This window comes from Asterias rubens, chromosome 10 (genome assembly GCF_902459465.1).
Source record: "Asterias rubens chromosome 10, eAstRub1.3, whole genome shotgun sequence".
Classification (NCBI taxonomy): domain Eukaryota; kingdom Metazoa; phylum Echinodermata; class Asteroidea; order Forcipulatida; family Asteriidae; genus Asterias; species Asterias rubens.
The window spans coordinates 7753514-7776429 of NC_047071.1; the positions used below are offsets into that span (position 1 = coordinate 7753514).

The 22916-nt window shown below is 38.6% G+C and overlaps 1 protein-coding gene across 4 annotated transcripts in view; it reads right to left on the reverse strand.

Annotated features, from left to right (window-relative positions):
- The window catches only part of LOC117295982 (GRAM domain-containing protein 2B-like), a 73401-nt gene extending 50502 nt beyond the window's left edge, over nt 1-22899 (reverse strand). For all 4 annotated transcript variants that reach the window (XR_004519707.1, XR_004519706.1, XM_033778811.1 and 1 more), the window contains exons 1-3: nt 22491-22899; nt 8618-8674; nt 309-464 (exon numbers count right to left, since the gene is read on the reverse strand). Coding sequence is in view for 2 of the 4 variants with exons in the window: in XM_033778811.1 (XP_033634702.1) it covers nt 309-464; nt 8618-8674; nt 22491-22549 (272 nt within the window). In the remaining 2 variants the exon portion in view is untranslated. The remainder of the gene's footprint in view (nt 1-308; nt 465-8617; nt 8675-22490) is intronic.
- Nucleotides 22900-22916: the final 17 nt, after the last annotated feature.

A 22916-nucleotide genomic window follows, 5' to 3' on the forward strand; every position in this document is an offset into this window, starting at 1 on the left:
AGGCTTTACTTTAGTGGGTTGAACTACATTACATGTTTTAGTACAAGAGGCTGCATAATTCAGGTCACATCCCAGAGAAAAATAGTGAAAGAAATCTGAGATCTCTCCCTAAATCTGTAGGGATTTCCTATTCTTTCTAAGGAAATACTCACCTTCGATACCTAAAAAGAAGCTGAATCAAGTTGTTCTTAAGTTCTTAAATTAAAATGTAACCGAGTACATGCCACTTAGAAATTCAAATGTTAGCTTAAGTCTAAATTTATTATCTTTTGTGTTTTTTGCTGTTGTAAATAAGGGTTTGAGCTTACCCAGAAGGCCAATAACTTCTCCGCTTCTTCTTCACAACAGGAGGATGTGACATGAGTCTTCTTCGTCTTATTCCTCTTTCACAGCGAGATGAGGCAGAATAGTTATCTTGGAGAAATGCATCATTCTTGAAGTCAATGTCATTAACGTCATCTAGCCTGGTTGGTTTCAAAAGGAAGAGATATTTATTGCAACATCTGTCGACCTTCCCGAGAGAGAATAACATTTTAAAGGCACTGGACACCTTTGGTTAATGTCAAAGACCAGTATTACCACTTGGTGTATCTTAGCATTTTTATTATGCTTAAAATAACAAACCCGTGAAAATTTGGACTCAATTGGTGGTCGAAGTTAGGAGAGAATAATGGAAGAAAAAACACCCTTGTCACACAAGTTGTGTGCTTTCAGCTGGGGTCTCAAATTCAATTCTAATATTTTTGTGAGAAATAACTTCTGTCTCAAAAAAATATGTTCCTTCGGAGGGAGCAATTTCTCACAATGTTTTATACTATCAACAGCTCTCATTGCTCATTACCAAGTAAGCTAACAATTATTTTGAGTAATTACCAATAGTGTCTTTACCTTGCAACAAATCCCTGTCTGAAAAAATACAATTTTTCAATTTTGTAAGAAAAATTTCTCCATGTACACTAACTTGAAACTAATATGATCACATGATACATGTAAGACAGCCATTCCATTGTGACTCGCATGACAATCTCACTGGTTTTTCAACTTTTGAAAGATCTATACTCCAAAATATAACACATGGCTCTCATGTAACTCAATTTATATAAACTTAGTGAAGAGCCCTATAACAAAAAATAAAAAAGGAAAACAAATTGTGTAGGTATCATGTTTTTATAGGAGTTCCAAAAATGTGACTCGCGTGACTGCCAAAAAATGAAAGGTGTTGCATCCCTGTATGCCATTGCCCAGTCGTGAGAACTCAGAGGAACTTTTTAGTTCCAGAGATGCACTATATTATACTATAAAAAGTACAAAATAAAAAGTTTTAAAAAAATTGAAAATTTGTTAAATGCAACGTGACTCGCGTGACAGAAGTTTGTGACTCGCGTCACAAGTGAGAAAATATACAATAACTAAACAGGATACTGCATAACAAGAACATTTTATTTCATTCAGAACACTCAGAACTTGAAATTAAATCTTTTCATAAAAGGAAGAAACGCCTGAAGCAACATTTAAAGGAAAAATTATCTGAACAGGCTTTGACTTAAACATGGTAATGTTGGGGTGGTTCTGAAAAGAATTGGTGGTTTAACAACACTGTCTGGTCGAAACGTTGAGTTGTTAAACCACCGGTTCTTTTCAGAACCACTCAAACCCATAGAGAGAACCCTTACTAGAAATTATTATATTGTTTTGTGATTGGGTAAAGGACTTTTTTCTCACTACGCTTGGCAGAGTGGTTAAGAAACCACAAATGTTGGTGTCAAGTTCTAATGGCATTAGACTGTGTTAGGCTGAGTACATGTAAATCTGATAAGTAATTTCTTTATTGATGCCCCCCTCCAAATCTAACTTAAGAATACTGTCTTAAAATACCCTGTTTCATCAAATATTTTTCTTTGTTCTTGTTTAAAGTTTATCATTCCTTGTATTATTTAAATAATGCAGGTAAATTATGCAGATGTGAGCGTATTGTACAGTGCAGTATGCAGTGTATGTAGTTCAACATGATCTGCTGACAGTGTGCCATGTTACAATTGTACACTGTTATAATTCATTGTTCTAACAAAAATTTATAAATTCAGGGGCATAGTAGTATGTTCCAGTGGGCTGGGGGTGCTTTGGTAACATTCCATAGACATCATCCCCAGAATACTTTGGTAGCTTTTGCTAACCATGTGCATTAAGTGCATTAGCCGTGACTCGCGTGACAAACTCGAGGGTGTTTTTTTTTGTTTAGGTAGAAGGCCTAGGTAAAAAAAACTAATTAATTCTTGAAAGACCCTTTGAAAAGACCACTATTATGAGAGAGAAGAAAAAAAATGTTGAGGGTCTATGATAGAAAAAATACTATAATCATTTTATGTGACTCGCGTGACAGTAAAACGAGGGTAAAAATTAACTCCCATTTTTCAAAAGTTAATAGTTCAAAAAGGCATATTTAATTTTGGCTGTCCTTACTAATGACTCTTTGTTGTTTATACATAATGATTAAATCTGAACACCTATTGTTTCATGATTTTTTTTTCAAAACCTGAATTTCAAGGATTGTTCAGACTTTTGTGTACACTTTTTACCCTTTACTCCCAAGGCTGTCGCAAAAACAATAAAGAATATTTGTATAAAGTCTTTTTAGAAGAAGAAGCACTAGGTGTTCTTGTTTCAAAATAAATGTAAAAACTTCAACGATAACCATTTTAAATTTTTTACTATGAAGCGCAAATACCACGGAATGGCTGAAGATAAAACAACATCAAAGCTGTACAGTAGATGGCGTCGGCTAGCGGTAACCATAGTGAAATAAGACTACATCATTGGGATTAACTTTACGAGAGAAACTGTATCTAATTGCTCAGGGATTCGAAGAAACCATCATTTAGGTCTGTAATTAACCAAATTCATGGGCATGGAATTTCATATGGGGTTTGGGGTTTCAGCCTTTAGCCTACAAGCTTGCCGTATTCAATTTTTATGATGCTGACATATGCTTCGAGCTTCCATACTAATGTTATTTAGGTACACTACGCATAAGACATTAATAATGCTCCTTAAATGATTCATTTATATCACTCTGTCGATCAATTGCTCTGTCTACATGCCGTGTGACCCAGTCTTAGTGATCGTAGGTCAGACCAATTTTCAGGATATGGGTCAAGTGGTTTGTACAACAAAATATCCAATGTAAAAACAAAGATAAGTCCAAAAGGGGTCTCGTGGCCGAGTGGATAAGCGCACCAAACTCAAGGTCTGATGATGCTTCTGTTCAGCAGAGTGTGGGTTCGAATCCCGGTCGTGACACTTGTATCCCTGAGCAAGACACTTCTCTACAATTGCTTCTCTAATAATAATAATAATAATAATAATACTAATAACCGTATTTATAATGCGCCTTTTGCCAAAGGATACAAAGCGCCAGGTATTATTACCGCAAGGAGTGGGGCGAATTTTGAGATATAAGACCTAATCTTTAAGCACCATGTAATGGTTTACAAGGTGCTATGGCGCAATATGCTGCCAATCCAGCCAGGAATACCGGGGCGAACCCCTTCTCTTTTCGATAAGTGCACTGGGTTATTTTACATGCCTTTACACAACACATGGGACCAACGGCTTAACGTCCCATCCGAAAGACAAAGCAATGGTTATGTGTCTTGCTTAAGGACACAAGTGTCACGGCTTGGGATTCGAACCCACACTCTGCTGATCAGAAACACCAGAGTTTGAATTCAGTGCTCTTAACCGCTCGGCCACGACACTCTAGGGGTAAATGGGTACCTGTGAGGGCAGAGATGGTTCTTGCGAATGGTTTAGCCGAGTAGCACATATAATTGTCGCACAGGCTGTATACTTCCCAGGGAGTTGAGATGGTTAAGGAATGATTTAAGGCCCAGTGACCAGGGGTAATAATGTCGGAAGCGCTTTGAGATGCCCTCGGGTGTGAAAAGTGCTATATAAAAACTGGTTACTTTTATTATTATTATTAATGGATTTACAGGGAAACCAACTACATGAATATGAGGAGGGGTGTTAGAGTGTGTTTACCCATTAAAATCATTAAAATCATTAAAATGGTTTGTCACACATTTGAGACATTTAAAAGAGGAAATTGGTACTACTATAGCCTTAAATATATCCAGCATTTAGTGAGTACAGCTTTTTGATTCAGTTAAACTTCTTTGCTGGTAAACAATTCTGAAATCTGAAGAATTACACTTTTTAGTGCTTTAAAGGCACTGGTGTGGATTTCACAAAGAGTTAAGACAAGTCTCATCTCGAGTTAGGACGAATTACTGGTCCTAACTTAGGACTAGCCTTAAGTTTTTAATAATTATCTCCTAGGACTAGTCCTACATGTAAGTTAAGACTAGTCCTAACTCTTTGCGAAATCCACCCCTGAACACCTTTAGGTAATTGTAAAAGACCAGTGTTCTCACTTGATGTACATGTATCCTAAAATATGCTTTTAAAATGAAAAAATTTGTGAAAACTTGGGAACTCAATTGGTCATAGAAGTTGCAAGAGAATGAAAGACAAAAAAGAAACCTTGTTGTACAAATATATGTCATATTTGAGTGAAATTACCGCTTTCTCAAAAACTATATTACTTCAGACATGTCAGAGGCAACCGTTTCTCACAATATTTTTACCAAAGTTTTTATGCTTAGATTATTTTATGTAATTACCAATAGTGATTCAGTGCCTTTCAACTAAAATATGAAAGAGGGAAGCCTTTTAAAAACCGACCTTGAAGTATAACCAGAAAGACTGCATACATCCACTCAACTGAGAGGCTACATTGTACTCATTTAGGGCAGAGGCTGAGTGTTTGCGTAAACTACATTTACATCACAAGTCACTAAAATGCCTCTTGCCTTTAAGTGCATATTGGCAAACTCAATGATAATGGCTTTAGGGTTACCATGGAAATAAACCACCCAACCGTACATACTTTGAACTACTGCTGAAACCATTACTGTTCTGATAACCTACATCCCTAAATGAAAAGGAGCTTTGAATTGATGTGCTAGCAACCATGGATGCACACAGCACAGCATTTGCGGTATATTTTTTACAAATGGCCGAATGCAGAAGCATTCACGCTTGTGTGATACTTCATATATTTCTATAAACATAAACTGTTTCCATCTTTTGTGTCTTTCCATAATAGGTGCTTCAGGTGCTCCTATAATGCAGATAAAGTGCTCATTGTAACAACCAATTGTTATTCTAAACCTTAAAAGTTCACTAAAGTATTGGTGTATTTGTTCGGTAGATTTCTATCAGTATTAAATTTTAAATTGACACACTTTTGGTACAGTACACGTGCTATATGGACAATCACGATATGATCAAGAAGGACAAGACACTGAGAAACAAAAACTTGGGGACAGTAGGCTTATTAGGATGTACACATGTGTACACTGTACTCTACTTAATCATGAATATGTACTTTCTAGTACCTAACTCGATGTTCAGTTAGTGCACATATATTCACACTATACAAGTTTGGAATCATCAAGTCATGAATATTAGCGAATGATTCTCGATGCAAAATGTATGCCAATCTCACACACAGACCTGAAGCCATAGGCCCCTACTGTTGGGGTGTGAGTGTGGACTGTGTAATTCATCATAACACTCTCATGACATCCCGACAGTGTGCACACATAGCTATATATCCATCAAAGATATGAGCACAATATGTTAGTCTACTGCTCTATCAAAACACTCTTTTTAAATTAAATCAAAAATCTTCACAGAAATCTGGGGGCAGTTTAATAAACACATGTACAAATGTGAGTACACATTGATCAACACAGCCTGGCAGCATCGTATTATGCGTCTGATTGGCTTAAATGTGTCGTCCTACCAAGCACAAAGTCAATGTTATGAACATTAACTACCCATGGGCATATTGGTTTTTAAACCATTTATCATGGTTACTGCACTTACACTCGCTTGAACAACTGCACACAAGAACATAAGCCTATAGACGATGTGACCTCTGATGTCACACGAAAACCATAACATGATTCGCGCGCATACCGCCGGGCAAAACCTTTGTGTTTTGGCAGCCAGCTAGAAAGTGTACACAATCTTACTTTGACTACGCAACTCAGTGCCCGGCGAAACATGACGTATGTAGTGTTTTGTCAACAGAGGGCGGTTTGAATGTAAACATAGGTCACATCGTCTATATAATAATTTTTTTTTTTTAGATTTGAACCTTTGCATGGTGGAAATACAAGTACATGTAGTAAGGTTTGAGGTAAAACCATGAGTAGGATTTGAAACTGTGCACGATGGAGATATATCTAGAAAGGTTTGCAGAAACCATAGAGTAAGGAAAGAGACAGAAACAAACTGTACATGAGTGGAATTTGAAATCTTTGGGCTGGTCAGATGATGGAGATATACAATCTGGAACTTGGTCTGCAGTAAACCCTTTAGAACATGATTTGGTGATCATAAAACTTATGATAAAATGTAAGGGCATGCATAGCACACTAGGCACAAAAGCTGCCTTGCACACGATACAATGCAGTAAACAAAAACAAAGGAGAACAAACTATCAAAAGCATGAGATCATCCAATGCACAACATGCTACGATAGGACACTGACCACAATTGACTACAGTCATGATACTAGGGAAGGAATGGTACGTCCATAAAGTGATTTCTACAATGAACAGTAGGTTTAAAAAGAAAACAACTGGAAGTAACTTTACATTATATAATGACACAATAGAGAGAGAGAAAAAATGCAAACTGTGAAAAATTAAGTATGTTACTTAGATACAACGGGTACATGAAGACCTTTTCCCATACAAATTGCACACAGCACTACCGGTTGACAAAATGAGGGAATATCGCGCCTTTTTTTACGGGACTGATGATGGCACAAAGCACGCATTTGTGCATCTAACATCATGTATGCCTGCCTGTACATAGATTTCTCAACCAATAGTGCCTGTATTAAACTGTAATCATGCATAAATAAATTAGCATATTTCATGGGAAAGGTTAATTTTAAGCATTGGTCACTACAGTTACCAATGGCAGGTGGAAAAACATTGTGCTTACAGAGCGTGTTAAATCACACACTACAGCAAGAGTATGGATTGGTGACAGAATAATCACAATGTCCATCACAATTTATCAATTATCAACTGACTCAAGGGGTGCAGATAGAAGCAGACAGAAACATGACAAAGCAAAGCAATTAATTCACTGCTTTTGGTAGATTGCACAGTACATGTACATGTACATACACTCTACAAGCATGACAAGGCTGGACAAAAACCTTCATTCCTGTCATGCCTGTCCAGCTAGACTTGGTGACTTCAATATCAAAGTCTTGCTGTAAACATACAGTTTAATGTGTCTACAGGCCTATAGACATGATAGATAGATAGACCATACTCAAGACATGCTGCGACTTAACTTTGCTTAAAAAAGGGCTTTGGTCAAAGTGAATGTGTATTAGATTACACATTCCTTGGAAATAATTGTTGCATTGAAATGAATTGGACCATAGAGAAAGGGACTAAGAATAAAATGGAAACAGAATCATGGTAGTGCTATTCTCCAAGTACGTACAGTACACTAATGTATTGTACACTCAGTCCTGACATGTTGTTTTGTCCATGGACTTGCAATGCAAACTCACCTCTTTGAGAAAAATTTGAAGCATTTTGAAAGCGAGCAAGGCAATGACCAGCTGTATAGATCTATACAAATGCGCCATGAAGTATCAGACTTCTGCACCCCCAGATGCAGTATGCAGTCTTCAAATAAGCCAATTGCGTGTTAGATTTGAATGTTGTCTGGTACACACATGTACAATGACATGCTTGATCACAAGTCACCACCTAAAAATACTGGACACCTTTGGTAATTGTCATAGACCAGTCTTCTCACTTGGTGCATCTCAACATATGCACAAAACAACAAACCTGTGAAAATATTTGAACTCAATTGGTCACCGAAGATGCGAGATTAGAATGGAAGAAAACAAAAAACACTTGTCCATGTTGTCACACAAAGTTGTGTGCTCCCATCACACCAGATGCTTGATTACGGGACCACAAAATATAATTCTGAGGTCTCGAAATCAATTTTAAATATTTAAGTGGAAAACAACTTCTTTCTCGAAAACTATGTTCATGTTACTTCAGAGGGAGCCAAACTTTTTTCACAATGTTATATTGCTTGCTACCAAAAGTTTTTAAACTAACAATTATTTTGAGTAATTACCAATAGTGTCCAGTGCTTTCAAGTTTGAATTCCTCAGACTATAGAGACAGTTGGTACATGTATCACACGATTCAGGGAAACCTTTTGCGTACGTAGTTGCGTAAGAGATGGTGAAAACCCACACACAATTCTGAATGGATGGCCATGGCACAAAGGTACCACAGTCTGCTCATCTGGAGGTTGCTATACAAAAGCTTGCCCCGAATCATGTGACATAGCAACTGTCTCTGTAGTCTGAGGAATTCAAATGTAAGCGGTAACTTGTGACTAAGCAAGTCATTGTACCAGATATTATTCAAATCTAACTCACAAATGGCTTGTTGTTATCATATCAAAATTTTAAATTAAAGTCCATACTTACTGGTCACAGCAAACGGTGTCAATGAATTGTATGTCTTCACAGTCTCCTTCCCAATCTCTAAATAAAAACAAGCAATAGAAAGGAAATTAACAAGTTAATTAGGAACAAAAGTATTTCTTGTGGTTTTTAGGCCTATTTAATTGTAACTCAAATTACTGAACCAAATACCAGAATCGTTAACAAGTTAATTAGGAACAAAGTATTTCTTATGGGTTTTAGGCCTATTTAATTGTAACTCAAGTTACTGAACCAAATACCAGAATCAACCCATAGGGCCTAATCATTTGGTCAGCAGCAGCTGTTAAATCATTAAAGAAATGAATGTGTGATATCCAAGATGTTTGTGTGTCAAGGCTGTGGTTTGTCGTAACCAAGAGGTTAAGAGCATGAAACTCAAGCTCTGGTGTTTGGATCAGCAGAGCATTGGTTCGAGTCCCGGCCGTAACACTTGTGTCCTTAAAAGCAAGACATTACCATTACTGCTACGTATAGTAAGTCCTTCTGATGGGTCTTAAAGCTGTATGTATGTAGGTCCTGTGTGTTGTGTACGTATATAGTATGAAAAGAACCCAGTTACACTAATCGCTAAGAAAAGTGGCTTGCCTCTGTGTGTCTGGCAGTGGCTGCTGAATGTACCGCAGCACCTTCTAAACCACAATAAGGTGCTACATAAAATGTTGACATTCGAATGGTTTGAATAACATGGATGAGTCAGGGTTCTACCTCACATAGATGAAGAAGGAATAAAAACACAAACATGGGATCTGCAGACTAGAGTTCTTACAGCCTCAATCTGGTTCAAATGTAAGTTAAAACATAATGGCTGTACTGAGATAAATGCCCTGTACCAAAAGCAAGAAGACACCATGTTATGTATTACACTACAGTACGGGACATATAATCAGGCATGTGAGTAACTATCCATGAAAAAACAGAAAACTGGGGAAGAAAAAAAGAGGAAAAGATTTTATTCCTATACTTTTGTACACAGAAAGTAAAGTAAACAAGAGGAAAATCAGAACCAAAATAGAGGAAATCAGGTGAAAAGAGGAAGTCTCACATGCCTATATAATACAGGCCTGCTACTTCACGGAGGCAACAAAGGCGATTGCCTCCATGCCCCTTGTAATGTTCCAGTAGAAATGTATAATTTCCTCATAGGGTGCTCTTTACCAAGGAGAAAATGCCCTGGAGCCCTTGCTCTTTCAAAACGAATCATACAGACCTGACAATTACTAACAACAAAAAGGGTTCCAACAAATAGAATGAGGTGTTTCTCACAAGTATTGACAAATTCACCTAACATCTTCATCAGAATAATCTTGGAACCGCCACATGTGCAGTGTAACTGTGCGTTATTCAGTGAAGTGCGCATTATAGGCGATGCAGCGTTTACACGTAAACCTATTGACCATGGAGTTTTTTTTCAATTTTTCTTTTGCAGAGCAGTTGACTAATTTTACATGGATTCTACACCATGTCTACTATGGTTTACTTAAAGACAGTGGACACTATTGGTAATTGTCAAAGACCAGTCTTCTTACAAATTGTGTATCTCAACATATGCATAAAATAACAAACCTGTGAAAAATTTGAGCTTGATTGGTCGTCGGAGTTGCGAGATAACTTTGAAAGAAAAAAACACCCTTGTCACATGAAGTTGTGTGCTTTCAGATGCTTGATTTAGAGACCTCAAGTTCTAAACTTGAGGTCTCAAAATCAAAATTGTGGAAAAATACTTCTTTCTCGAAAACTACGTCACTTCAGAGGGAGCCATTTCTCACAAAGTTTTATACTATCAATCTCTCCCCATTACTCAATACCAAGTGAGTTTTTATGCTGATAATTATTTTGAGTAATTACCAATAGTGTCCACTGCCTTTAACATGCATTCATCTTAAAAACAAAGAGGCAAGACCCTGATAGAAAGTAGGTTACAAATAGCTACTTCAAGAGACACTAAAAAGATAGTCAAGGGTATGTGAGAGACAATGAGCCTCTACCTCCATGCAGTTCAAAGTCGCACATGTCGCAATAACACTAGTTGTTAAGGTCTGGCATTTAGGTTAAGATGATGCAGGCAATCAACTAGAAACCAAGGGCAACTCAATCAACATTATTGTCATGCCAACCATTGTCACCCATGTCGTAAAGAGATGAGCGTCATTAAAATGTGTTGAAATTATAAGCACTTGAAAAGGTGCTTAATTTGAAACTGAAAACTCTGCAGGGTAATCAAACTTTGTTGTTTAGTAAATTGTACATGGGTGTTTTGTTTCATAAACACAAGTATTACTAAGTACATGTATCTGTTACCCACATCTTTATATTGAATGGTAGGCGTGTCATGTGATCACATTGCCCTCTAATAAGCTAGATTGCACTGACAAGCTTGTTTCTCTGTAAAAACATTTGGTATGTAACTCCCCAGGATCAATTTTAACATGTTTTTCACAATTTGGGATGACTCTTTAAATAAAAGGGAATTATATGTAGCTGTATGTCCACTTACCAATTATTGTAACTAAGAAATTTGCTTAAAAGCATTATTGACTATGCAGCAATTTGTGATAGCTCCCTGTATCAAGCCATGAAGTGAAAAAATATTGCAATGTAAAAAAAATTGACATGCCCTTCTATTCATAAATAATAGAGGCGAATTGTGAATGATTGTTATTTGATCTACCCCAACTTGATTGTTTATCTACTGTGATGTACATGTATGCACATACTTGTACAATTAATTTTGACCCAAGGTGTCAATGATCGATGGTGAACAGCACTCATTGTAACGTGCACAAAAAGAGCGCCATCTTACGGCATGATTAAAGCCATCTTAAAGGCAGTGGATACTATTGGTAAATGCTCAAAATAATTAATAGCATAAAACCTTAATTGGTAACGAGTGATGGGAAGAGGTTAATAGTATAAAACAGTGTGAGAAATGGCTCCCTCTGAAGTGACAGAGTTTTCGAGAAAGAAGTAATTTTCCACGAATTTGATTTCGAGACCTCAAGTTTAGAATTTGAGGTCTCGAAATCAAGCGAAAGCACACAACTATGTGTGACCAGGGTGTTTTTTCTTTCGTTAATCTCCGGTTTGTTATTTTATGTATATTTTGGGATGCAACAAGTGGGAAGACTAGTCTTTGACAATTACCAATAGTGTCCAGTTGCTTTAACTTCCAAGTTCAAGTCAAGTTGGTAGTTACAGATAAATCCACTACATTCTCTGTTTAACAAAATGATTAAATTTACGCATTTGCCCAAAGTTAGTTTGTGCAAGTCTAGAGTTCGAGATATAAAATGTAATAACACTCAGCACAATTGACCAATAAGGCCTCAGCAAACTGTTTAATTTCCCTTAAACCACCGGCACTATTGGTAAATACTCAAAATAATTGTTAGCATAAAACCTTAATTGATAACAAGCAATGGAGAGCTGTTGATAGAATAAAACATTGTGAGAAACGACTCCCTCTGATGTATGTAACATTGTTTTTGAAAAGAAGTATTTTTCTACCAATTTGATTTCAAGACCTCGAAATTAGATTTTGAGTCCCCGAAATCAAGCATCTGAAAGCACACAACTTAGTGTGACAAGAGTGTTTTTTCTTCCATTACTATCTCGCCGCACTTTGACGACCAATTGAGTTCAAATTTTCACAGGTTTGTTATTTTGTGCATATTATGTTGAGATACACCAAGTGAAAAGACTGGTACTTGACAATTTTACTAAAGGTGTTCAGTGTCTTTAAAAACTTAAGCTGAAATGTATAATTTTTGTTTCATATTATTCTGTTAGACATGTTAGATTGAGGTCTATTGTTTGCCAGAAATATATCTTACAGATGTGAAAATCAATTTCTTTGTATTGTGCAATTGTGCAAGTGGCTTGTTTTGAGCTCCTGAATGGCCTTTGGAGTTAGGAGCTTGTAAGCTGGTGGGCCAGTGGGCAGTTGGTCAGTGGGTTGGTGGGCCATTGGGCCAGTGGGCAGGTTGGTGCGTGGGCCAGTGGGGTAGTGGGCCAGTGTGTTTATGGGCTAGATGGCCGTTGGGCCAGTGGGCAGGTTGGTGAGTGTGCCAGTGGGGCGGTGGGCTAGTGGGCCATTGTGTTTATGGGCTGGTGGGCCAGTGAGGTGGGCCAGTATGCCGGTTGGGTTTGTAGGCCAGTGGACCGGTATGTCGATAGGCTTACAGGTACACTGTATTGGCCAGTGATGTGGGCCAGTGTGCCAGTGGGTCGGTGGGCAAAGGGGAACCATACCCAGAGCATTTTATCATGATCACATTTCTACTGTCCTGAAAACTGAACCAATCCACTGCATCAGTACAGACTACGTACATGTCAAATTAGTAATCAGTACACGCTGACTTGTATTCTTGGGCAATGCCTAGAAGTCACTCTTCAAACACTCAAATATACATTGCAGTGTCTGCTGTTAAGTGTCACCATCAGATGATATAAAATGACTAAAAGCATTGATGAGGTTCCAGTGGATCAGTATGGCAGCAGAGGGAGTTGCGATTGGGGGGGGGGGGGGGGAGGGGGATAGCTAATCTCCACCATCCACTACTTCGCAGCAGGGAGAAGTTAGGATCAATGATGACCCATGGATTCCTCTTTAAGGAAGTGACCAACAATGAACTGTCTCTTCAAAGTCTCAAGGATGCCTTTCAGGTGGGATTTGCTTCAATCGCACTCTGCCAAAATGTTATTGCCAAAGTGATGCCTGATTTAATCTTAAGTGCATCAGCGACTACTCAAAGATCCTTAAAGGGAGGATACTTTAATAGGTCACTACTAAAAACCATAAATATGACCATAAAAACCCACTTGGTAAAGAGCACTGGGGAGCTGATGTGTTGATATTGTAAAATATTGAAGATATGAGGTTTTAGAGTTAATTTATAAGTTTGTTTTCCACCCCAACATTTGAATCTGAGAAGCCTTTCTGAGGCATCTGAATGAAAGCAAACAACTGGATGTTTTTTCTTTAATTGTTTTTTACAAACTTCGAGAACCAATTGAGCCCAAATTGTCAATGCATACTTGTGAACGGATACACGGAGTGAGGATACTGGTCTTCGGCAATTACCAAAAGTATACACATGTACTGCCTTTAACATGTTTAAGTTTAAATTTATCACAATTTAATTCGTACTACACTGTATTATTTATTGACTAATTAGGTTAATTTAAGTATGGAGCATAATTACAGACAAAACGCCCATTTCAATCACTGATAAAAACACAAATTTCTCTTAGTTCATTTTGGTAAAACGCATGGTACAGCAGAAACTGTTGTGTTTTTACATACATGCACTCAAAATATGTCTAACTTTCACAACTAAAATGTGTAGTGTAGGCCTGTGTAGTTCATTTGGCATCTATATAATGTTATGTAGATCTCTAGTGCCTGCTACTGTGCGTACCATGCGTCAGTTTTAGCTAGTGCTCAGTTACAGCCAGCTAGCTCTGAATTAATACAGAACAACTGCAGTTGGATTGCATACTGAAAAAATGTAAGGCTATTATCAAATTTGTCACCATGGTCACCATGCCAATACCCAGTGCCCTCTATTCCCTGCATACATGTTCAGTTATCATAGACAAACTGAGTGCACTGCATATTTACAATAAAACAGTAATCTATCTGATGGGTGACTGGAGTGTCATTGTGTCAAACAGATTTTTCTCAGAAAATGCTGTGTAAAAATCGTTACATTTTCAATCCAAAATCCATCTAAAATATTAGAAAACAAACATAATTTTATATGAATATTTTACTTAGCTGTCACAGTTTTGTCATTTGGTTACATTTGAACGCCAGCACAAGCCAGCTTCAGTCAATAAGCAGCTTGAACCCACTACAACGTACATGTACATGCTCCCATCCATTCCACTACTACTGTCGTGGCCGAGCGGTTAAGAGCACCAAATTCAAACTCTGGTGTTTCTGATCAGCAGAGTGTGGGTTCGAATCCGCAGCCATGACACTGTGTCCTTGAGCAAGACACTTAACCATTGCTTCGTCCTTCGGATGGGACGTAAAGCCGTTGGTCCCATGTGTTGTGTAACGCATGTAAAAGAACCCAGTGCACTTATCGAAAAGAGAAGGGGTTCGCCCCGGTGTTCCTGGTTGTGGCTGCTTAATGCGCCGTAGCACCTTGTAAACCCTTATAAGGTGCTAAATAATTGGGTCTCAGAATTCATCACTGCATAACCTATCTTTCTGAAAGTTTGTTTATACTCAGCACCTTGAGTACCTTGTTTGGTAGATACGTGCGCTATAAAAGACTTCGATATTATTATTATTATACCAATGCCTATTTCAAGTTATGATGCACCTAATCTTGCTATCATGGTTATTGCACCTAAAAAGCAACTCAATTATAGCTTCGTTATATCCATATTGTTTCTGCATTCTAATGCTCAGACGGCGTTTCATCCCTATCATCACCAGACCTAAGACACAGGTTTTATGGGGCAAATCTGTCAGAATGGAACAGAACATCTGTAAAATGTGAGCAGCAGTAGAGCCTTTTGGGTTGACGGCATCTTCAATTGCGGATCTATGAACCAAGTTTTAAGGGGAAAATCTTTCAAAGTCGCTCACGAATTAGACCCTGACGGCATGGGTACGGGCCCGCTTAAGGGCCCGGGAAAATTTTGCATTCTAGATGCTCTGTGGTGCAATCTTAGGCCAATAAGAGACATACAGACTGGAACAAAACATCTGTAAAATGTGAGCAGCAGTTGAACCTTTTGGGTTGTGTGCGGATCTATGAACCAAGTTTTAGGAGGAAATACTGTCTCTTTGTGAGCACGCGAGTGTAAAACCTTTACGGCATGGTTCCGGGCCGTTTAAGGGCCCGGGAAAATTTTGCATTCTAGATGCTCTGTGGTGCAATCTTAGGCCAATAAGAGGCATACAGAACGGAACAAAACATCTGTAAAATGTGAGCAGCAGTAGAACCTTTTGGGTTGACAGCAACTTCAAGTGCGGATCTATGAACCAAGTTTTAGGGGGAAATACTGTCAAAGAGTGAGCACGTACGAGTGTGAAACCTTTACGGCATGGGTCCGGGCCCGCATAAGGGCCCGGGAAAATTTTGTATTTTTAGATGCTCTGTGGTGCAATCTTTAGGCCATTTAGCGGCCAAATGGCAAAGAAACAGAACAATGAGGTGTGTGAATATTGTGATCAGTGCTCCACAGTTCCACAGTGCAAAACAGGATTTTCATGATAAAGGTGGTCAAACAACACGGGGAACATTAATTTGTATACTGTGTCCCCCACCCTTCGAAAATGGGATGGGGTGGGGTGGGGGTACACGTACCTTCCACTCTTTCAAGGGGGAGGTGCAAATCTGTCAACGATGGAGCATGCGTGTGAGAAGCTTTTACCGCTCGGGGTGCGGGCCCGATTAAGGGCCCAGGAAAATTTTGCATTTTAGATGCTCTGTGATGCAATCTAGGGCCAATTTGAGGGGGGATATTGTGTCATCCTTTGCCCACAGGATTAATGCCCATATAGGGACACAGGGTTTCGTCTTACACAGTGCAAAACTTGGGCTTCATGATAAAGGTGGTCAAAAAGGTGGGGGGTGGGGGACATTTGATATTGTGTCCCCCACCCTCCAAAAGGTGGGGGGAGACATGTCCCCCTGTGTCCCCCCCCCCCCCTGATTGACGCTCATGAATGCTCACTTGGTGTATCCCATCATAAAAGCATAAAATAACAAGCCTGTGAAAATTTGAGCTCAATTGGTCATCGGAGTTGCAAGAAAATGATGAAAGAAAAAACACCCTTTTTGGACGAGTTTGTGTGCTTTCAGATAGGAATAAAAGAATTCTATCTAGAAGTCTTTTATTATTTTAGTGAGAAATTACCTCTTTCTCAAAAACTACGTTACTTCAGAGGGAGTCGTTTCCCACAAAGTTTTATATTACCAACAGCTCTCCAATGCTCGTTACCGAGTCAGTTTTTAAGTTAATATTTGTTTTGAGTAATTACCAAACGTGTACCTTCCCTTTAATGATGTGTAAATCAAATGACTTCTTACCCCTAAGCTTACATTCTATTGATTCAAGATCAGCTTTCTCTCACCTTAATGGGCTATCATGTGTTTATATCCATCTCACAACAATAGCTGCCACTCTAATCATGGTAATGTATGTACTTGTACATCCCCATCACTATCTGTGAAATCTGTTATTATAGCCTTATGCTACTTACTACAACTACCTAACTTTATGTCAAAAGCGTCATTGGTAAAGTTGACTTGACATCAGGACTCTCTAAATTGACATTATACTTAATCACCCTAATACAGAAACTAGTTTGTCATTGGAATAAACAACCCTTTTTATCCAGTTGTACTGTATGTCAGTGTATGCAGTCTGTAGTGTGGCCGTGCGATCAGTGAAGGAGATAGAAAGTTTGGTATTTTTGTCAATTAAATAAAATTAGGTTCATTCTGCCCCCTGATGTAAGAAAATTTCAATTCTGGAATGCATAGGCCTATTTTATAATGAAATGAAACATTCAAGGATAGCATGTTTATTAATTTTGGCATCATACATCCAGCGCCTAGTCAATCAATATGGAACAGTGATCGTCATCAATCATTTTAAAAGACCAATATTGAGTATTTTGACCTAAATTAAACTGCAACCAATAACTTTCCAACCCTCCCCCAAGTTGGTTTCAATTAGGCCTAATGTTCGACCTAGCTTTGATTAAATACCAAACAGTGTTTTTTTTTTTTTTTTTTTCAATCGAACAGCTTCATGCCCAATACATTGTACTAAGAACTGCAGGACGCATTAAAGGGACACAATGCCTTGGATCGAGCGAGATGGTCTACATGTATGAAAAGCACTTGGAAATATATGAAAAAATTCTTCAAACATTAGAGTATGTTTATGAACAATAAAAAAAAAATTAGTAATTGTTTGTAACGATTTATTTAAAAAATTAATAGATAAAGTTGTTTGGGGGGTGACTCCGCCTACCCCTTTTGTGACGTCAATGGAGGCAGGACTTTGCCTCGATCGAACATCGAACACACGTACGTGCAAGTCCTAGTCGTGAGTTTGTTTATTCGAAAAAAGTTTTTTTTTTCCTAGCATTTTCCTGGCAAGGACGACCAGGTGTAATGCTGCTGGATGCAGCAAAACAACTAAAGATGGGGTCAGTTTGCAAAGTGGTCCGGTCCGACGCTTTTCCAGCGTTGCGCAGCAAACACTTTGAGCCGTCGTGCTTTGAGAATCCAAAATACACCACACATTTTGACATGAAGGGAAAAGTTCTTTTCTAAAACCTGACGCCATCCCAACATTTTTTCCTTCTAGTCACTAGTGGGAAGTCAAAGAAGGTACCTGAATGATGTAACGAACCTAAAGGAGCGTTTGCCTAACATGAACAAAATCGGGTATTTTTTCAACTTTGAGGTCATGTTTTTAGCTTGCGCCAAGCGTCACTATCCTGTGTTGGCACTGCATGTGATTCACCTTGCTGGGTAATCTGAGTGGACCGTCCACACAGCAGCCATACAGTTCGCGCAGTCTGCTCCGTGATCGTAGTTCTGTACAAAGGCATCATACCGATCAGGTATCCAGACGTAGTGTACGGGGCCAGACTACATATTTTCTCTTTAAATAACGCACCTCGATTTACGTCACGAACAGTGCCCTCTCGGGTGGACCCTACTTTAAAATTTGTTAATAAAATGGAAACTAATTTTTTAAACCTTGGTTTACTGTTTAATTCATATTTCACTCATCAAACACACATTTTTTAGTGACAAAAGCTTTATTTGGCAAAATACCACTTCCAGGTGACTTTAAGCGAAATTTTTTTTAAAATTATGCGTCTGGCCTATGGTTAGAAACTAGAAAGATGTTTTAAAGCCATTGGACCCTTTCGGTACAGAAAAAAAAAAGTTCACAGATTTACAAATAACTTACAGGGTTTACAGAAGGTAGTGGTGAAAGACTTCCCTTGAAATAATATTGATGAATGCTTTACTTTTTGAGAAAACAGTAAAACAATATCGATTCTCGCGAGAATTACGGATTTATTTTAAACACAACATGACACGGTGAAACGCTCGGATACACGGGTAGATTTTCCCGCTATTTTCTCCAGACTCCGATGACCGATTGAGCCTAAATTTTCACAGGTTTGTTATTTGATATAGAAGTTGTGATACACGAAGTGTTGGCTTTGGACAATAGTGTTCACCGAAAGGGTCCAATGGCTTTAAAAGTAGATTTAAAATAATCCACATAGGCCTAATGATTGGTTTTCAGTTTACTACTAACACAGGAGGTCAGCCAAATTTTACTCTACAAGTAAAGTGCCATAAATTGCCTTGTGTGGATCATTTATAACATGTGCATCTTTCTAACCACGCATTTCATTACGAACGGTTACAAACTCTTTTGATAGCCTAACTCGCATGATCAAAGGCAACGTTTCCATTAGTAAGACGAACGAAATACAAGACCAAAATTACTTTAAACTAACAGTTGGCCTTCAACCAAGTTGGCTAATCCACAGCGTTTTCATCTCCCTACAATCACATCTAGCCAGACTGTTAGTTAAACAGGTGGTTGGCTAGTTGCAATCATTAAAAACCTGCAAACCTTGGCCCAATTTCATGGCTCTGTTTACCGCCGAACTCTGCGATCATGATTCCCCGCTTACGTGCAAGCGCCGAATGTCTGCATGAGCCTTGTAAGTGTAGAATGCCTAGAAACGCGGATTCGCCGCTACCCTGTGAAATACGTTTGCCGTAAGCACACAGAATTCCCTGCTTCCGTAAGCGCCGGTTCTGTAAGCAGAGCCATGAAATTGGGCCCTGTAATTATCCCAAGGTGGAGTTTGATTGTAGTATCCAATACAGATTCAACCATCCATCAATGTGATGGCCAGGGAGCATGATTGCAGTATCCAACACAGATACAACCATCCATCAATGTGATGGCCAGGGAGCATGGAGGATTACGAATTTCACAACTAACTAAACAGGTCAATAGCACAAAGTTTGTATGTTGAACATGTTGTACAGTACATTATTTAAAAGCCACAGACAGAACGATTAACCCATGGCACCCACAGCAATTGCCATGCTACCCAGTGCAAAGTTCCAATATAAATTTACATTTTCTTTTATACACCAATTCAGGAGCACCGTGCGCCATTGCTGAGGTGTACATGTGCTTAGTTTTGTGCACAAAGACATGAGGAAATCATGTTTCTTTTTACTCTATATGGACATTGTGAAGGTACTACTTTATATACCGCTGCCACATGTAATAATACTATATCGGTAGACATATATTCTGGAGTAATGTATTGATTTATTATTGACGTGACTGATTCATACAAGATACAAGATTACTGTTCTTGCATTATGTGACAAAATTTACATCATTGGATCTCGCACATTGAAGTATTTTGTACCAGTGTTTTCAATTTTTATTGATTCCAATATGCCCAGACAGTCCTTCATTTAGCAAGCCATCTTATTATATGAATTCCTCGAAAAAGGGAGGATGTGAAGGTACTACTTTATATACACAGCGCAGTAATATACCGTGACCTCAATACGTCACTAGGTCGATCCAGGTACTCTGCCAGAAAACAGTAATCTTGTATCTTGTATGAATCGGTCACGTCAATAATAAATCAATACATTACTCCAGAATATAATGTCTACCGTAACCGATATAGTATTATTACAGACATGAAATGTTTTCCTCAACAACTATCACATTTTCCTTAACAGGACATCATGATATACTAATGAAGATCACTGACTACAAAATTTGCAACTAAATAGAAACCGAATCATCTTGAAAACGGTGCTTGTCTTAGGTGAATTAGGGGAAAAAGACGCAGAAACTGCATACAATAGTCACTAAAATAAAATGTTGTGAGAATTTCAGTACTTTCCTTTGTGCTTAATTTAAAAAAACAAATAGCAAGAATGTAGTAAGTCGTCCATGCAGCCATGTCAGAAAAATCGCATAGATTGTTGAGAAAGACATTAAATTTCCATAAAAAGAGAAAAGAAACATGATTTCCTTATGTCTCTGTGCACAAAACTAGGCACATGTTACCTCAGCAATGGCCGCGTTGCTCAACACTTGCGCGCCCGGTGCACGCCTGAATAGGTGTATAGAAGTGCCCCTTACCGAAGGAAATGTGCTGTTCGCCTTCAATTCAAGAGGGAAGTTCAATGTCTGAAAAACCGTTTGCATTTGGGCACAATGGCAGTTGTGTTTACTGTAAATCAATCTCTTCAGTTGAGTACACATTGCTGCAGTGTTAGTCAATATGACTAACCACAGACTGGGCTCAACCATTGTCAACTGGGTTTGGTGGGTCACCCAGTTCTGTCTGTCGAAACAGCTCTGCATGAGCTACACATTGTGGAAATCCAATATTACTTCAGAATGCACAGCGAATAGTGTTAACTGGGTACTCCAAATCGGAAAGTAACGTGTACGTGTGACTGTTGTGTGAGAACTTTACTCAATGTTATTGTTAGATAACCATGTAGACTAGCCCCACTTTCTGTGGCCAAGCTTGATATTTTGTCTGCACAAATCGCCTCACATGTGGCTGTTGACTTTAGCCCGACTGTACATGTGTACGTATGCATCGCTCCATTGTTTACTTTTCTAGATTACAATTGTATCTAGTCAAGTGATCTTAAACGCTGTCACAGCATCTGGAGCCACTGGCCATTGGGTCCTTTTTTTAAAAGCTACGGCACATTCCTGAATCGCATGTGGCCAATTGAATTCAGCCAGGAGGGTTGCGTTAAATTATTGCAACTACTTGGCCACAGAAGTGGGACAAATCTTTAAGCAAATCTGGGTTAGTTGCGATAACGGAACTCTTCTCCGGACGGCCGAGAGGCGGACGTTGACCTCTCAGCCGTTGGGAGAAGGGTTACGTTATCGCAACTAATTCGGGTTTATGTATTGCTGAAAGAACAAGTTGTAGTAGTCACTACAGATGTTTCTTCCATGAATGGCTTCAACGGGAAACCATACTTTCTTGTTTGCCGTGAAAACAGGAAAAACTCAAAACAAATGGGGCCAGTTGAAGTCATCGAAGATCGGTGTGTGGTGTGAACATTTCAAGGGTCCTACTACTTGCCGTCAACTCGCCGTCAACTCACTTGCGCCGTCAACTCGCCGTCAACTCCTCCAATATACATTTAAAATCCACAAAAGAAGCATAGAACTGTAAAGTATCAGCTCAAAGAGCATTCGCGTAAGTTTTAGGTCATATTTTGGAATAATAATTGATTTTTTTTCTCTTAAAAAAAAATTCTCGAAGCCGAAAAACTGTCGGCCGCCATCTTGCTTTTTCACAATGATTAGTCTTAGCCGGCCCAAGATGTCAATGATTGGTACTTTTTTTTTATCAACACAAAGTCGTTTTTGTGAATGAATTTTTACCGAAAACCATGAGAAATATGTAGTATAGCCCAGACTTAACACTTCCGTGCCCCCTTTTTATAGATTTTTCATGTAAATTTAATGAGTTGACGGCACGAAAATGAGTTGACGGCGAGTTGACGGCAATTCGGCGAGTTGACGGCAAGTAGTAGGACCGACATTTCAATGTCCGTCAAGTTTTAATAAATGTTTGCATACTTCATATTAACAAATGAAGATAATTAGGGCATCGGTTGATATGTCACCAATTCAAAGAAAAAGGCATGATAGCGTGAAAACTGGTAAGAGGAGGATACATGTAATTTATCGATATTGTACTCTGTAGGAAATTGAACAGTAAAACAAAAAAGAAAAAAAAAAAACAGAATTTGTTTTCAATACTGACCGACTACTTGCATGACTTGAAGTTGGATCATCACTCGGCACTGTGAGTGTGAGGTGCATGGGCGTACTCGATCGTAGAGGCTTGGCTCACCAAACATCAACCGAAAATAGAGAGATGGACAGGCTACATACGCAAATTGAGTTACTTGCTTCAACCATGGAGGAATGCTTCAACTCAACAAACAAAGCTAGGTAGAGCGCCTAGCTAGCACCACTGCATGCAGCAGAGATTAGAGAATGTCCCGTTTCTCCAGACGTAGGTGTACGTTTATAAAACGACCTCTACAGGACCTAAATCATGATAAGATAAGTACAGCAACCATTGGGAAATGTAAAACAATTTTGTTGTTTTACTTTGGGTGACACAAACTGACAGCTCTCGTGTGCAGAATTTCTATCGCCATCATCAAGTCCAGTTGTATTTTTT